This window comes from Ziziphus jujuba, chromosome 1, assembly GCF_031755915.1.
Source record: "Ziziphus jujuba cultivar Dongzao chromosome 1, ASM3175591v1".
Classification (NCBI taxonomy): Eukaryota; Viridiplantae; Streptophyta; class Magnoliopsida; order Rosales; family Rhamnaceae; genus Ziziphus; species Ziziphus jujuba.
In genome coordinates, this window is record NC_083379.1 from 44578825 (window position 1) to 44598246 (window position 19422).

A 19422-nucleotide genomic window follows, 5' to 3' on the forward strand; every position below is an offset into this window, starting at 1 on the left:
ATTAATAGCATTTATGTAGAATGTCTGAATTCCATCAATAAATTACGCAAAATTAAGGAATTAAAAAATAATAAATCATAAAATTGTTGCATGCAATGGAGGAGTCTTTCCAATTCCACTTTTGCATATATGGTAGCCGTATAGTTTTCAGTCATTTTGAATAGGAAATTCAACAATTTTTTAATTTTTACACATATGCTATCTATCATACTCATCCCTCTCTTGACCCACCCAAAAAAACAAAAAAACCTCATCCTTGGCTCTGTGCTTGCAAATGTGTGCATTGCTTGTCCATGTTTATAAAAGGAATATGCTTGTTGATTTATTTATCTAAACATCTTTTTAAGTATCATCTTTGTATCGTTTCTTTAATTTTGGCTCAATATTATAAGGGTATTAATGTTATATATTAGGTACCATAACCGCTAGTATCTGTGTTTCACATCCTTTCGATGAGATTAAAGATCACCAAAGCAATGTGATCATGAACAACTCGAAACAATAGTAATTTTGCTTATGAGCAAGTTTAATGTAGCATATATGCAAATAAGTTATAGCTAAAATGTATAAAAATTGTACTTATAAGCTTGATTTGGTGGTAAATCTAGTAGGAGTACATCAAGATTTTCAAGTTCAAATTCTGGTTTGGGTAAATATGCCCTCTTCCTCATTTGAAATATTAAAAAAAAAAAAAAATTGTATTCAAACTAATCATTTAATTGTTCTTAAAAAACAAAATCAAATACAAATTTATTTGTTTGATTCTACATTTATACAAAAAGGAAGAAAGTAAAATTGGAAAAAAAATATGGCTATGTAGCAATCAATATAACCTATTTAGATTTATAAATTTATGATTCTAAAAGACGAAATTTAATGATTAATACAAAATGAGTTACCATTTATTCATTCCTTTATCCTTTCATCTATCCTATTCAATTATTCATACATACTTCTTCTATTATAGACTCTTAATAGTATTTTATAACAGAATTAAAAGGTTTTAAAAATTATATAATCACCTGAAAAAGCAGAAAAGAAATTGAAAAAAAAAATTAAGTATCTTCTTCTGAAAAAATATTAGTAGAATTATTATTTTTTTTAAAGAAATGTTTTGACAACTAAAAAGGATGGGAACAAAAAAGGAAGAAAAAAAAGGTCTTTTGCCAAAATAATAGAAATTACGTTAAAAAAAAAAATTATGAGGAAATACTTTGGAAAAAAAAAAAAAGTTTGAGATATATATATAAATAGGTACTATACTACGGAGAGACACACGCCTGACCCTGCCTGAGTCCCAAAACCGTTACAACACACGCACAGCAGATTCTCTCTCTCGCTCTCGCTCTCTGAGAATCTCCGTTCGAACTTGCTTTCTTCATTTTCTCTGTGAAACCTCTCTGAGTGATTTTGAAAGAAAGAAAGATGGCAGTTCAGTTCATGTTCAGCGTTCCGGTTCCGGTGACAACACCAAAGCCAAAGCCAGCACCGGAGGCTGATAATCGGATATGGTCGCTGTACGTGGGAGACCTGGACCCACAAGTCACGGAAGCAGACCTCATTGATAAGTTTCGTTTAATAGGTCCCATTGCTTCTGTGCGTCTCTGCCGTGATTCTTTCACCGGCGACTCCCTTCGCTACGCCTACGTCAACTTCTTCACGTCATTAGACGGTAATCGCCTTCCCTCCCCTTTTCATTCATTTCTCTTTCTCTGTCTTTTCTAGAATGCATTTTTACTCTCTTCCTTTCTACAACTTTGAATGATTGAATATTGAATCTATTCTTTTTTCCTTTTTGTCTGCTTGTGTTTTAATATAGCTCGGAATTTGGCTCTGTTTTTGTTTTCTGCCATTGGGGTTTTTGCGGTTATCTGGTTCTTGTTATTATTACTTTTTCTTTTTTGTTCTTTATGAAATGCCATGTCTTTCTTTCCTTTCTCTTTCTTTTTCAGAATGCCTTTTTACTCTCTCTTCGTTTCCACAACTTTCAGTGATTGAATCTGCTCCTCGGGGTTTTTGGTGATGGGGGTGTTTGGGTTCTTCCTTTTCTATGAGCATCTGGTTCTTGTTATTACTATTTTTTTGTTCTTTATGAAATGTCATGTCTTTCTTCTTGTTCATACACCTTCTTTGCTTTCTATATGCGACGATTGTGCTGTGTATAATATTGGTTAGTTTATGTGACGATTGAATGTGCTCACTGTGTTTGTGAAATCGAATGGGTTTTGTTGAATCTTTCTTAAAATTTGAATAAAACTTTCATTCAATTTCTTATTTTGGGTTGTCATTTAGAGTTTTGCATACCTAATCAACACCTAGATTTCTCCTCTGCTTTGTTCAGCGTCCACGGCTTTATGCTTTCTCAACCACAAGGATCTCAAAGGAAAACCCATAAGAATAATGCGGTCGCAGAGATACCCTTTGACAAGAAAAACGGGTATTGCAAACCTTTTTGTTAAAAACCTTCACCCGTCCATCACCAGTGCTCAATTGCAGTCTATGTTCTCCCGTTATCTTCAATAGCATATCATATGCTGGTAAATGATCTCTCTCATTTCTCTTCCAGTCTAGCCTCCATATGCTGGAAAGATGACAACAACTCTGTCAAAGTCACATAATTCCTCGGACTTTTGAATAAGGCAAATGCTAGGAGCAGTGTAGATATGCCTCTCTATTGCCCTCTGCTTGAACCTTGTATTTCTTTGTGATATACTTTTTCCTTTTTTTTTTCTCCCTTCTTTGTAATACAGCACCTAGTATAAATCTCTGATAAGATCACTAAGATTTTGTTTTTATCTTCTTTTGCTTTTGCTGGAGGTTACCAGATCCTCTGCTTTGCCTTCATTGGTTGAGTTGTCAGAGCTCTTTACTGACAGACTTAAAGCCTCAAACTTTTCATGGCTTTTCCCTTCAGTTCTGTATGATTCAACCTTTGGTTCCATATGGTTTGGAAAAGCTAGAACCTTATATGCTCATACCATGCAGAGAAAGAAATAAAAAATAGATGGAACAAAATACAAGTAGAAAACAAAACAATAGATATATATATATATATATATATATATATATATATATATTATGGCTTTATTTCTTTTACAGCAAGCTATCAAACACAGGATATTCATTCACACACACAAAAAAAAAATATAGAGAACCAGCCAAATTCTTTATAAAAATCATCCTTGATACCAACAAGGAGGAACCGGTAAAATAGTTTGTCAACTTAAAAGAAAACATAAAATTAATAAACCCAAAAACTAAATAAATTGGGTATAAGTAATAATACTAATAATAAAATGAGGGGTTTTATAGAAACTGAAATAGAGACAAAAAAAAAAAAAATAAATAACAAATATGGAAAACCTAGAAACTGTGGGGAGAAAAGTAAAAGTTTATGAGAAGAAATATACGATTAATAGAATTTGTAAAGCATAAACTTTTAGAATACGGGGATCAATAAGCTATCAAACGCGGATATTTAGAACAACAATACTAAAACAACTATTTAGATCAGCAACAACAAAACAAATATTCAAAACTTATATTTCTTTTACAATAAGCTATAAAGCTCAGGATATTATCATAGCTGAAAAAAAAAAATTGCAGAGAACCAGCCAAATTCTCTAACAAAGCAAACTAGAAAAATCGTTAGGGAACCACTAGAATGGCGAATCAACTTAAAGAAAACGTAAAATTAACAAATATGAAAACCCAAGAAAACTGTGGAAAGAAAGTAAAATTTACAAGAAGAATCGCATAAGCAATATAATAAAAAGATGGAAAACCAAAAGTTTTAAATACATAAAATTAATAAACATGGAAAACCAAGAAAGTATGGGAAGAAAGTAAAAGTTTATGAGAAGAAACACATAAGAAAAAGATGTGAATATATTAACAATAATAAAAAGATGCAGGCTTTTTTTTTTGTTTTTTTGATAATTAATTACAGGGTTTTATAAAGAAATAGATAGTGAAAAAAAAGGAAGCCGTATCCTATGGCTTTTAGAATTTGTAGAGTATTAGAGTTTCAATGGGTCTCTAAATCAATATAGTATAAATGTTTACTTGATAAACACTCAATCCAAAAATCTTATATGACTAATCCAAAAATTGATCAATAATGGTTAATGTCAAATAATTAATTGATAATGTGTATATTTATCTTTTCTTTTTCTTTTAAAAAATATCTCTATCTAATTTTTATTTTTTAAGAAAATAATAGTATTGATAATAAATGTTTTGTTGTTATTGATAATGATAATTTTGTTTAGTCGCAGACAAACAGACTCTATTACAATGTCTTTTTTTTTTTCCTTTTTTTGGCTTCTATCTAAATCCTAATTAATTAATAATGTAGATATTTATTTTTTTTCCTTTTAAAAAATAATAACAATTAAAATAATGTATCTATCTATTTTTTTTAAAAATATATTATTGATAATATGATTGTTTGGTTGAGTTTTACTGAAAATATATTGTTTTCTGTGCATCACAAAGTCTTTAGATAAAGCTATTGAATAATTTATGTATTTATTTTTTTAAATTAATGTCTATATGTATGTTGCGCATCAATTTGATAATGTATATTCTAACAAGATCAATTTGACAAAGGGCATTAGACAGATTTTTTTTAAATGAATGTTTTATATGCATGTTGTGGCAAAAAAATTCAAGCAATCTACGAAGTCATTTGAGATGTTTTATATTTCTATTACCACTGCATTTACTAATTACATAAATAATTTATTCCTCATCAAAATCAGAATTATATGGATAAGGAAGGAACCAAAAGAAAGAAAATCAAAAGGGAAGATAAATCAAAATCAACTACCATAAAGATATTTGTAGCAGCTTACGTGGAAATGATTGAAATATATTGAATCGATTATAATTTTCAGTCAAATAGGTTACATTTATCTAGACATAATTTGGTAATAAACCGAATCATCTTTTCAAGGTTCAAAAGCAAATTGCATAATATATGGACCTTGAAAATGTCAAACACAACAATTTTAAGACCAGAAAGTTGCTTTTTGAGATTGACTGCAGAGGAGTTGAGCTACTTATCGAATCATGGTGGAAGCCAGAGAAGCACCCATTTGCATGAAAACCAAATAAGGTTTTTGCAGCTGGAAGGCAGCCCAATGGAGGAAGTGAGCCACCCTACCCAATTTTCCTGCTTCCCTATCCATACAACTCCTGTAAGTTTGTCAACCTAATTAAGCATTAATTAAACTTTGAATTTTATGGTTAATTTACTCAAAGTAATTCAGAATTTCAAGAGTAAACAAAAGTTTATTAATGCAATATCTTGAAAAACAATATAATTTATATATGTATATAAGATGAGAAACTATAAAGCAGTCCATTAATATTTCAACACAATTACTCAAAAACAGGGGATGAATCACATCCGTTATTTAATTGAACAATCATACGTGCATAATTTCCATTCAGTCTCTTTTCCATTGGCAATGTAACAAAGAAAAAAAAAAAAAAACATTGTTCCTACTTTTAAGTATTTTAAATAACTGTCTCAAATAAAAATATGCATAAATGTGTTCATGTATTCAAGTTTTCTGCTGAATGTTTTTTGCCACAAAACTGCAGAATAGGACCATAATTTTATCGGTATAATTGGAAATGAATAAATAAATAAAAAGATTGTGGATATTAATCTTAGGTACCACGCAATAATCAATATGGTTAGATATCTAATATTATTTTTAAAAATACGCATGAATATACTTGTAGATTTGCTTAACCCAAAAAAAAAAAAAAGGAATATACTTTTTGATTTATTTATCTAAATATCTTTTTAAGTATCATTTTAATTACGCTTATAGAATATTGTATCGTTTCTTTAATTTTAGTTCAATATTATAAGGGTATTAATGTTAGTATATGTGTTGAGACTAAAGATCACCAAAGCTATGTGATCATGAACAACTCAAAGCAATCGCAATTTTGCTTATGAGCAAGTTTAATGTAATATATATGCAAATAAGTTATAGTTAAAATGTATAAAAATTGTACTCATAAGCTTGATTTGGTGGTAAATCTAGTAGGAGTACATCTCGATTTTGAAGTTCAAACTTTGGTTTGGGTAAATATGCCCTCTTCCTCATTTGTAATATTAAAAAAAAAAAAAGAAAATGTATACAAACTAATCATTTAATTGTTGCTTAAAAAAAAAAAATCATACAAATACAAATTTATTTGTTTGATTCTACATTTATACAAAAAGGAAGAAAGTAAAATTGGGAGAAAAATATGACCATGTAGCAATCAATATAACCTATTTACATTTATAAATTTATAATTGTATGAGACGAAATTTAATTATTAATACAAAATTAGTCACCATTTATTCATTCCTTGATCTTTCATCTATTGTGGACTCTTAATGGTGTTCTAAAACAGAATTAAAGGGTTTTAAGATTTGTACAATTATATGAAAAAACAGAAAAGAAATTGCAGAAAATAATAACTATTTTCTTCTGAAAAAGTATTAGTACATTTATTTTTTTAAAAGAAATTGTTTGAGAACTTAAAAAGAGGGAAAAAAAAAAAAAGAAAGAAAGAAAAAGAAAAAGTCGAGATACGTATAAATAACACCGTACTACAGAGAGAGAGAGAGAGACACCTGACCCCGCCTGAGTTCCCGGACCTTTACAACAAACACACACACATTCTCTTTCTTTCTCTCTCTTTCTCTCTGAGACTCTCCGTTCAAACTTGCTTTCTTCATTTTCTCTGTGAAACCTCTCTGAGTGATTTTGAAAGAAAGAAAGATGGCAGTTCAGTTCATGTTCGGCGTTCCGGTTCCGGTGACAACACCAAAGCCAAAGCCAGCACCGGAGGCGGATAATCGGATATGGTCGCTGTACATGGGAGACCTGGACCCACAAGTCACGCAAGCAGACCTCATTGATAAGTTATAAGTTTCGTTTAATAGGTTCCATTGCTTCTGTGCGTCTCTGCCGTGATTCTTGCACCGGCGACTCCCTTCGCTACTCCTACGTCAACTTCTTCACGTCATTAGACCGTAATCGCTTTCCCTCCCCTTTTCTCTCATTTCTCTTTCTCTTTCTCTTTCTCTTTCTTTTCCAGAATGTCTTTTTACTCTCTTCCTTTTCTACAACTTTGAATGATTGAATATTGAATCTGTTCTTGTTCCCTTTTGGTCTGCTTGTGTTTTAGTATTGCTCAGAATTTCGCTCTGTTTTTGTTTTCTGCCACTGGGGTTTTGGGTTCTTCCTTTTCTATGATCATCTGGCTCTCGTTATTACTATTTTTTTGTTCTTTATGAAATGCCGTGCCTTTCTTCATGTTCAAACACCTCCTTTGCTTTCTATATGCGACAATTGTGCTCTGTATAATATTGTTTCTAGTTTGAGTGCTGATTGAATTTGCTCACTGTGTTTGTGAAATCGAATGGGTCTTGTTGAATCTTTGTTAGAAAATTGAATAAACTTTCATTCTACTTCTTATATGTTCTCATTTAGAGTTTTGCATAGCTATCGGTCATTTACCTTGATTTCTCCTCTGCTTTGTTCAGCGTCCACGGCTTTATGTTTTCTCAACCATAAGGAGCTCAAAGGAAACCCATAAGAATAATGTGGTCGCAGAGATACCCTTTGACAAGAAAAACGGGTATTGCAAACCTTTTTGTCAGAAACCTTCACCCGTCCATCACCAGTGCTCAATTGCAGTCTATGTTCTCCAAGTTTGGGAGGATACTATCTTGCAAGGTCGCTGCAGAGAACGGCAAGACGAAGGGTTTTGGTTTTGTGCAATATGATTCTGAACAATCTGCTATGACTGCTCGTAATGCTCTACATGGTCCACCGGTTGAGGGGAAGAAAATGTAAGCTCTCTATTGTATTTGTAGTTGTTTGTTCCTCTGTTTCTTCCTTATCTATACCTCTCTTCGATGCTGAAAACACCTTCAAGGATATAACTCTTTTAACCTGTCATCATGGCTTTAGATTTTTAGCTCACAAGATATATATAATAGGTAAAGAATTTCATTGTTATGTATAGTCGAAAAGGTCAAAGGTGGGGAATGAAACACCATAGTTTGAATTTTTATTTTGTCACTTTGAATGCAATTTGCTGGTAGAAAGGATAAAAAACTGTACTTTAGTTTCCTATCGGATAAAATGTATGAGATGCAAAACCTTTATTAGAGTATGCAGTCTAATAACTCTTGGCCATCTAGATGACTAATCTCTCATCAATCTGTTTTTAAAATTTACTTTTAGATATATGTATTGTTTTGAATACTTTCCTTTCATCTCCACAATCTTTACTATCTGTTACATTGTCTTATTGCTAATTTATACATGTAGGTAGATCTTTGATGTTTCAAAGATATTCCCTGCATTCATGTTGTTTCTAGCAGTCTAGTGTATTAGATAGCAACTCATATTCTTTTCTTATTACAAATTCAAAATTCTATTCTTTGATTATTTGCCAGTTTATATAGTAGGTTCAATTTTAATGTTTAAGATTATTGATTTGTCTATTTTCTGAATTTATGCTGTTTCAATTGATTTTCCATTCTCTTGGTGCCTCTTAGATATGTATCAAAATTCGTAAAAAAGAGCGCAAGACCAGTAAACACTGGAGAGGCTATGAAGGCATCATTGCAAGGTAAACATACACCTATTATTATTCTCATACTTATAAACCATGTTAGCATATTCTCTGATAATACAAATCAAAATATGGATCAGGGCAAAACAAAAATTTATTTATATCAAGGGTTCAGCTGAAGGAGATTGCCAATTGCCACATTGAAAAGTTGAAGGCTTCGGGCCTGCCAGTAAAGAACTCAACCCAGCCTGTCCACTACTCTTCGTTCCAATCTTTGGGAAAGGTATCCCATCCTGTCCGCTACTCTTCTTTGTTTCCAGTCTTTTGCAAACTGTTTTGGTACAAAAGTTGGCATGCAGAATCCTGTCCCCCTCCCCACAAGTGTAAAGAAACAGCTTTCTTTTTTACCATTTTTCATTCTTTCTATTTTCAACAGCCTATTCTTACATGATTATGAAAATCACAGGCTCTAATTAAGCAGAAGCAGCATGGTAATACCGGGAATCAGAGTTAATGCATGATGCAATTATATGGCACCACCTATTCTAAATGACATGTTAAGCACATATCACATGTTATATCCATATAATTTAAACAATTATAAATATAGAATAATTAATAAGCCCTAATCCATAGTTTCCTAGAAAAGAAAAATTACAAGCCCAATAGGCCCAAAAAGCCCAACTTAATATCTGGCCCGTACTTCTTCTTTTCTTCAGATCTTGCAAGTCAATGGGGTGTGGGCCAAGTTAGAATTGGTTTCCAGGGTTTTTAGCCCAAAAAACACAAAACCCTAACAAGTCCTCTATTGATCCCGAGCACCAAAACCGCCACCAGTCGCCACACAAAACTCGGATCACCATGCAATTTTACAGGAAGGTAGATACCCAAATAAGGAATCTACCCACAAAAAATCATCAACATCCGATAACACACGCGCCTCCACGGGCCTGATGAATTTAGGCGTGTGAATCCCACTCTCATCCGCTTTGAGTGGCGCGTGTTGGCGCGTGCAGGTGTTTCCGGTGACCGTTCTCCTCCCACCGATCCTCCTTCGTGTCCTTAAACTTCTTATGATGTTGATCTATCAAGCTGCAGCTCCAATACACACAAAAAATAATGAACAGCAATGAGTATACAGTTTTTTTCGGGTACTTTTACATATTTTTCCAATAAATCCGAATTTACATAAAAAAAAATTCAAATAAAATTGCAGGAAAAATAAATAAGTAAATTAATCAAGGAGGAAACCCTAATCTTATGATTAGCCTCCTTGTTACATCCCCAAATAAAATATACAAGCAAAAATCTACCATGGATTAAGGCCAAAACCAAATCATTCATTTATAATAAAAAAAATATATATAAATAACATGAATAATAGAATCCTAGGTGCCATATATCTAATATACATCATATATACATGAAAAAAAAAAATGGATTCGTTTTATCACACACCGATTCAATTACGGCTCTGATACTAATTGCTAGTATCATATACACAGTGGAAACCTAATCGAGATTCAATAAAGTGTGCAATAAATTATGTCATTATCCATAAGTTTACTAACCTTTAGTATAGAACCTTCCAAACTATTCTCTAAGCGACAGATCTGCGTGTGGGCGCACCTGATAACAAAAGAAACAAGAAGATTAATCTGAAAAAACTTCTGAAACTCACAGTTTCTGTTTTTTTCTCTTAAGGTGTTTTATTTTCTACGGAGATTCTAAATCTCTAGAAAATAATATGCTAAACCTATTAACTGGAAGCTAGTAAACAGTATATTTATAGACTGCTAACCCTAATCCTCCTAGGGTTTAATAACACCTTGGGCCCAATTAATGGGCTCTTTCTTGTATCTTAATAATCAATTAAATGGGCTCTGTCAATTAATGAGCTAGTTTGGGGATCCTACGGCTCATTATTAATCAAGGCTCCTAATCATGGATTAGCTTGCTCCAAGAGCATTAATCCAACAGTTTATAAGATGGTTTAATGTGTTTTCAAATTCCAGCTAAACCTTTAATTTATAGGTAAAATCTTTTTGCCACATAAGAAAATCCTTATAAGTATTTAATACGTTGATTGATAAAGTTTTATTATTATTATTATTTGTTTATTTCAAATGTCTATTAGTAGGAGCTAGAGCTTGTTAAGCAAATGTAGTAACTAAAAATTTAGGGAGAGGGAAACCCAAAAAAAAAAAAAAAAAAAAAAAAACAACACTCTAAATTGAAAAAAAATTGAAATTGTTTTTAATTTGGGTGTATTTATTTTTCATCCTTAAATTTGTAGTTAATCGAGATAATAAATTATTATCCACGTTCGAATTAAACAAATCACACATTATTAAGCAAACCAAACCAAATCATGAACATTTTCAAAGGGCCCCTAATTAAATTAATTTAACCATATAGGTTACCTCCCAAGAAGTTACACCAAATTAAGCACTTTTAAATAAACATTAATATATTGTACCTTTATTAACTAAAATTAATTTTGTTTATTATAATGTGTTTAGTGTTTATGAATATATTATGTAATATTAGATAAAAAAAAAATTTACGTTATAATTAAATTGGGGGAAGCTACTTGAAAAGGACCTATTGATCATAAAATCTGTCCTATGGACAACCCAGTGGCTTTATGGTTGGAATCCTTGCACTTCCAATACGTACATAGTAGTTAATTGGTTATGTAACCTATCCCTATAGTGTAGGATATAGTGACACATAATATTAAATGGGGTAAATATATATATATATATATAATTTCACTTGGTTTTTTGAAAGAAATCCAATGAAATTTCCATACCTAGTAGCAATTTAATTAATTATTATTAACTATATTAAAATTTTAATATTTAAAAATAAAAAAATACTATGACTTAATATTTCTATGTATAATTTGCCAATTTACTTTTATGTCAGAGAGTGTATATATAAAATAATGAAATTTGTTCATTAAATTTTGAAATGATGAAAAAAAAAATATATATATATATATATATATGTTGAAATTTTAAAATTACATTTTGATGGAGATACCTTTAAAAGGTTAGGCTATATTTTTCGATAATTTTTTTTCTATAAATCATTGTATATTAATGGATTAGAAATTCCTTTATACCATATCAAATTCAAAACAGAAAATTCCGTAATTTAAACTAGTTGTTTTATATTCTCTCCTCGCCCCCACTGTTTCCAAATTTTGGCTCGCCCTTGTACGTAATTGAAAGTCATCCCAAATTCGCTAATGCATGATCGGTGTATATATTTGCTTTTATTATTATTATTATTTTTTGGACCGAGTATAATTGCCATTTGTTAATTTGATTAGAAAAACACTAAAAATTTTAGAACATATATAGTATCTGTCATACTCATCATTAGCTATTTGCCTACAAGTATGCGCATGTAACGAATCCTGATAATTAATTAATTCCACCACGTACATTGTCTGAATCATATCAAGAAATTATCAAATTAAGCACTTTTTAAAAAGAACTTGAAAGGAGTTTTAATTTCCAAATTCATTAGTGCATATATTGTACAGGTCAGACTCACCCATAGATTAATTGGCGTCTATAGGAATTTTTTTTTTTTTTTTTTTTTTGCGTGTATGGTTTGATTAACGTAAAAAATATACATGTTGCAATTGCTGAGTGTTTTTGGGTCAGCCAGCCAGAACAAGCAAAAATGAGCAATTGGATTTTCAAATTCGGTTAGATATATATATATATATATATATTTCATTTGACCATAAGCAAATTAAATATAAAATTATTAAAAGAAGAAAGTTTCACTACACTGGTATATAGTCCAGTGTAGTGAAACTACGTCAAAATCAAATAAGATGATGAGGTATTAATTGACGCTTAATTATATATTACTAGTAATTTGGGAATCGGAGGACGAAATGGAGTGTGAACAGCCATGAGCACAGTCATAGACATTTTCAGCGGCAGAAGGATGCTTACATTCATACATGCAAGCATTATAATAGCAAACCAAGAATTGGATAGGCTTGGATATGCAATACTTGAAATATTTGAAACGACAACGTTTAATAGATTTTCCTTAATATTTGAAGTGGGAAAAATGATCAATCACTGGATTTTCTTTAACGTTAACACCTCAAACAAAAAAAATGCATCGGATCCAAAAAGAAAAATTCTTGGTTTCATAAATCCGTTTTACTTACTTCCAAATAGCAATAAGAAAATTCTTAACTGTGTCAAACTTGGAAATATTATGCTTAATAGATTCCTCTATATGGTACTTCATAATAATCCATTGATACCTATTAGATTGCTCTCACTCCTCTTACGGCTTTTTGATATCAAATAAACTCTCATCGATTGGCTCTCTAAATAAAACAATATTCATTAAATTCGAAAACAAAGGTACAATTCAGCATCATTATGAAAGAAACAATTTGTGGGCTGTTGCATCATGTGCTTGACATATTGGGCGTCAATGGGCCACAAATTCATTGCAGACCCACATATAGACATAGTCTACCCAAAGTTGGATCATTCTAAAATCCATTTCCTAGCAAATCTGTAAATTCATAACACATAAATGCGGATTTCACACCCAAAAGAATAAAAAGAAAAAAAAAATTGTGGATATTAATCTTAGGTACAATCCAATAATCAAAATGGTGATAGTTAGATATCTAATTTGTATTTTTAAAAATTACGCATGAATATACTTGTTGATTTTCTTCGCGAAAAAGGAAAAAAAAAAAATAATAATAATATATTTGTCGATATATTTATCTAGACAACTTTTTAAGTATCATTTTAATTACACTTATAGAATATTGTATCGTTTCTTTAATATTGGCTCAATATTATATTAGGTACCATAACTGTTTTTTTTTTTTTTTTTTAATAGAATAGGTACCATAACTATTAGTGTCTATGTTTCACATCCTTTCGATGAGACCAAAGATCGCCAAAGCAATGTGATCGTGAACAACTCAAAGCAATCCTAATTTTGCTTATAATCAAGTTTAATGTATAATATATGCAAATAAGTTACAGCTAAAATGTATGTAAATTGTACTCATAAGCTTGATTTGGTGATAAATCTAATAGGAGTACATCTCGAATTTCAAGTTCAAACTTTGGTTTTGGGTAAATATGCTCTCTTTCTCATTTATAATATTAAAAAAAAAAATTGTATACAAATTAATCATTTAATTGTTCGTTAAAATAAAAATCTTACAAATACAAATTTTTTTGTTTGATTCTACATTTATACAAAAAGGAAGAAAGTATATAGTAACAAAAATCAGTCTTGATACATTATTGATTTTCCTTTTTCTTTTTTTAAATTTCATCATAGAATTATTTTTAGTAATAATACGAAAATAATTTATTGCTCTTGTGACAGGTTGTAGCAATTATTTTACTTGTGATCGTTGGATATGGTTCATATGTTTTAGTTTAACGTTTCTGGTGTAACAATTGCTTTTGTGTTTGTCAATATATATAATTTACAAATTCAGCTTATGGTACATAAACTATATTAATCATTAAATCATATTGCTGGTTATTTTTTTGTACGGAGATTATTCTACCCCCTTTTTTCTTTTCTTTTTTTTTTTTTTTTTTTGAAACGGGGCGGTGGACAAAATATAACTAATGCAATATAAGCTATGCTATTTTTTAAACAATAAATTAACACACAGAAGTATATAATTCATAAAAAGAAATCTTTTATTTTATTGGCAATTAAATAAAACAGTACTACTGATGAGTCTCATTAACTAAATGGGAAAATAAATTTTTATAATAATGTTGACGTGTTGGCAGACCACAAGAGTTGTTCGAAGCAAGGCAGCACTGGAGCAGCCCTTATAGCAAGTATTCACGAAAGAACTCACTTGAACAACATCTGCAATAAAAGAAAAAAAAAAAAAAGTAAATAAACAAATAAATGAAACCCATAATTAAGTAACTAATTAAAAAAATCTGTATGTAAATATAAAAAAGAAGAATATTAAGAAAAATACATACCAGTAATATTCTATATGAGTACAGTAATGGGTACGGTTGTGAACTGCAGGAGGAGGAGAGAGCTTGCAACCAACCATGCAAATAACAATGCAAGCTGCAAATGCACGAGGCTCAATAATATTTTCAGCGCATTTATACATGCATTTTCCCACACTCTTCTTTAAACTGTCAACCACTGAATCAGAATTAGAAGTTGATGAGACTTCTTTAGCTACATCTGCTGCACCGGCAACCAATATCATCAACATTATCATTGCCACTCTCATACTGTTTCCACTTTCCATATTTCCCTAAATTTTCTACTTTTTTTGCTTTTTTTTTTTTTTTTTTTTCTCTCTAATAGAATTTCTGTGATTTTCCAGTAGCTAAACCTGTAATTTATAGGTAAAAGACTTTCACTCCATGTATATGGAAGCCAACGATTTTTAAAATGAAAAAATATTATCTATTACCATAAATGATAATCGGTAATAACTTTCCCTCCATTATGGAAATTTTTTAAAATTCCAGCCAATGATTTTTTAAAATTCAAAAATATTAAAAAAATATATTTAATATAAATATGAGTGAAACGTATATATGGAGTGAAAGGATCTTAAAATTATGGGGGAAACATATATATGGAATGAAAGGATTTTAAAATTATGATTGAAAAATATATATTATTTGATAGTTTAAATAAATTTATAAAAGTATTCACTTTCAAATTAGGATTTTAAAATAAAAATTATAAGTAAAAGCTGTAAATCAGTAATAATCATGTCAAAAAGCTGTAAATGAGTTATAATCATGTCAACAATGTTTGATTATAATAAATACAAAGATTCTATAAAATTAATAAGTTTTGGATAGATTGGTTAAAACCAAAATTTTAGCACCTTTTTTGAATCCGAAATTGTTGCATAATTGTGAATTTTTTTTTTTCCATATTTTATAACTTCTATAGCACGTATTATTCAAATTAAAAGCACCTTAAAAGGGAAATTTTTTGAATCCGAAATTGTTGCATACTCCGAAATTTTTGCTTTGATTGTGTATTTTACACTAAAACTTAAAATGAAGGGTCACAGTTTGTACTAATCATATTGTATCAGCATCGTTAAATGGGATCCAATGGCTATAAATGTCCGAATTTTGAAACTATTCTACTATCAATTTGATAGTGTCTAACTTTTTTTTAATGGTTAACAGTAATAAATAAAAAAATAAATTTGAATCCTCATTTAGTTTAGGTTTTCAACATAAAATAGTAATATATTGATGTGTTGAATATTAAAAGTAACATCTCAACTAATATTAACATGTACCTAACATAAGGTGAGAACTACATCTCTAATAGATCGTTAGTTGGTAGTCGGGCCTAGAAGAATATAGGATCTTGAGGTGTATTCGAATAGTTCTACTATAAAATACCTAGCCAAACTTGGTTGAACAATAATATAATTGATTTATTTATGTATTGTTTTAACAATATTATTGTTTCATACAAATGTTTATTAAGACAAATAAATTATTTAAATTAAATTATCTTCTATTATTTAATAACTTTTACATATGATTTTCTTCTTCTTTTATATATAAAATTATTTAAATAAAAATATAATATATTTATTTATTCTAATTATAATTTACATGCATTTTGATGACATTGTGTGAGGCCGGTTGTTTTTTTTTTTTTTTTTTAAATGTATATAGTAATTCGTTATTGAACAAATTTGGATTTAAACTATTAATTGTAGATAACTTTTTATATTTTATTATAATTTTATTTTACATTTTCGTTTTTATAATATATAAAAAGAAGTTACTATCAGTTAAAAAAAAAAAAGGTTAATAAACATCCAATCGATGAAGTAATAAATGTCTTTTAAATTTATTTCTATTAAAAAATATTGATTTAAAAAATACTATTTGTCACCATCGATAAATGATCACCGGTAGAATTTATATCTCAAATAGTAATTTAAATAGTTAACATTATAAAATTCATTTTTAAACTTTTAGAATAAAAAATAATATAATTAAATATCTAAATTAAAATTTATTATATAAAATAATAATTATCATAACGATGACAAATAATAATATTCAATTGATTTTGCTTAGTTCCAACCATTCAATCTTTTTAATATGATATGTCATTATATTGCTTAAATAAAATTGATCCTCTCCATTCTAAATACTAGCCCTGCTTTTTGTATTCAAAACAGAGAATAGTACTTGCAAATCTTAATTTATAGAATTAATTTTATTAAAAAAAATGAAAAAAAAAATGCAACTATTCTCAAATATTTTTCTCAATATTTCAACAAAGTTTTTCGAAAGAAAAAAATTGCACTATTTTTTGTTTTGTCCTAAGTTTATTTGGAAAAAAAAAAAAAAGCAAATTAAACCCCATTGAATATCTTTGGTTATTCAACTATTCAATTAAATTTGCATAATAAAAGAAATTCAACTATCCTCAAATATTTTTATCAATATTTTAACAAAGTCTTTCAAACGAAAAAAAAAAAATTGCAATATTTTTTGTTTTCCTTAGTTTATTTTTTTTTTTTAAAAAAAAAAAGGCAAATTAAATCCGATTGAATATCTTTGGTTATGCAAATTTTCTAGTAGCTTAACCTTAAATTGCTATGAGATATTTCAACTTCTTCAATAAAAGGCAAATAAAAAATCAGATCCACAAAAAAAAAAAAAAATTTAAAAATTTTTGGCGCTTAACATTTTTCTGAACTTAATTCGATGTAATGTTAATTTGTCTGGGAAAAGCAACTTTTAAGGATGAGTGAATGAGTTTTTTTTTTTTTTTTTTTGCCCTTCTCTACATTACAAATGAGAAAAGGAAACATTAAATTTTTAATAATAATAGGACAGATGGCGATGTGTGATTGGATGATCACACAACCTGAGACCTCCCATACGAAGTTTTTCTCCCACTAGACACCACACAAAAAAATGTATCAACACAATGGAATTGGGCTGTGGTAAACAACTTACTGTGAATTTCAAATATGGATTTTGGGCATATTATTAAAAGAAACCTTTAAAACAAATTGTTTAATAGGTTAGTCATAGATTTGTCAGAGACAAGCGTCCAAATACTTTAAGCATGAATTAAATAAGAGTTCCACCTATCATAAAACATAATGCAATACAATAATTATAAAAAGGTGAATTAGTGTGTAAAATTGAGGTAAGTCCACCTTTTATTTCAGACACTGAAATCATATCTATATATATATATATATTTTCTTTTTTATGAAGATTATTTAACAATTTTTTTTTTATTGAAAAAGAACGACAACTAAACAAGTGTTTTTATTTGGTTGATTACTCAAGATTTATATGTTGCTACCGCCGTATAAGTAGGTCTACCTAACCAAGCAAAAGTGCAAAGTTGAATCGTCAAATAAGATTGAATATGTATGATCTATCTTCTGATGATGCGTAACAAATTTTTCTAGTTTAGAAGAAAGTTTGACTGCGTTGATCGTAAAGGACGGTGGACGAAAATGAAATTAATGCAAAATAAGATATGCTATTTTCGCAACTAAAAAAAAAAAAAAACAGAAACATAAAAGAATATACTTCATAAAAATGAATATTTTATTTCATTAACAGTTATATGAGACAGTACTGATGAGTCTCACTTAAACTTTAACATTGAAGCAGCCCTTATTACTAAAATAATACTTGCTTTTCTTTTTCTTTTTTTTTTAAAAAGAAAAAAAAAACAAAAACATAGGAGAAAATAATTCATAAATACGAATATTTTATTTCATTAGCTCTAATTTATTATACGAAACACTACTGATGAGCCTTAAACATTAGCATTAGAGCACCGCTTGTAGCAAGCATCCACCAAAGATCTCACTTTAACCGCATCTGCAATGGAAAACAAAAATAAATTAAAACCCATTAATTAAAATTTTTGTAAAAAAATAATTCAGTGTATATTTGAATATATAAAAAGAACAATATAAAAATATATATATATATATATATATATATATAGATATGTATACCAGCAGTGTTGAACTTGATGATATTGGATTGAGCACATAGACCAGTACAGTTATAGACTGCAGGAGTACTAGAATCCTTGTAGCCAATCCCGCAAACGGCCATACAAACTGCGTATCCAATTGGAACAAAAATAGTTGCAGAGCATTTATGATTGCATTTTGTATAACATTCTGCGTCCGAATTGTCGTGTTCATGCCCTGAACCAGAATCAGGTGTGATTGAATCCACTGCACCAGCAACCAATATCATGCTCAACATTACTATAGCCATCACCACTCTCATAAATCAGTTTCCACCTTCCATATTTCCTTTTTTTTTTTTTTCTTAAAAGAAAAATAGCTCTCTTTTTAATTTATTTTCGAATAAACTTTCTGGTGGATTTACAAATAGCCAAACCCTGTAATTTATAGGCGAAAACCTTATGCCTCACTTACATTCCATATAAATGTAAATTTTTCTTTTTTCCAATTTTATTGTTTTGCCCCAACACTTAAAATGGTTTATTAAAGTATTTATTGAAGGTCAAAAAGGTAAACAACGTTGGACCCTTAAATCTCTTTAATTTCATCCCTAAATTCTCTCTTATTGACAATTATACTCCCTCATCAAAGTATTTTTCACGTTAATTAAAGAAAAAATAAATAAAACTCTCATCCATTCTACAACATAATCACGGATAAGCATAGAAAACGAAATTTTTTTTTTCCATTTATTTTAAAGTTTTCTATCTTTGAAGTTTTTCTCATGTTTGGTTTGGAAAATATTA

At 29.4% G+C, this 19422-nt stretch overlaps 1 protein-coding gene across 1 annotated transcript; it reads left to right on the top strand.

Annotated features, from left to right (window-relative positions):
* Positions 1-1292: 1292 nt before the first annotated feature.
* On the top strand, positions 1293-2778 carry LOC132803236 (uncharacterized). The gene is made up of 2 exons (XM_060815650.1): positions 1293-1672; positions 2342-2778. The coding sequence occupies exons 1-2, from the start codon at positions 1426-1428 to the stop codon at positions 2521-2523; spliced, it is 429 nt and encodes a 142-aa protein (XP_060671633.1). The 5' UTR covers positions 1293-1425; the 3' UTR covers positions 2524-2778.
* Positions 2779-19422: the final 16644 nt, after the last annotated feature.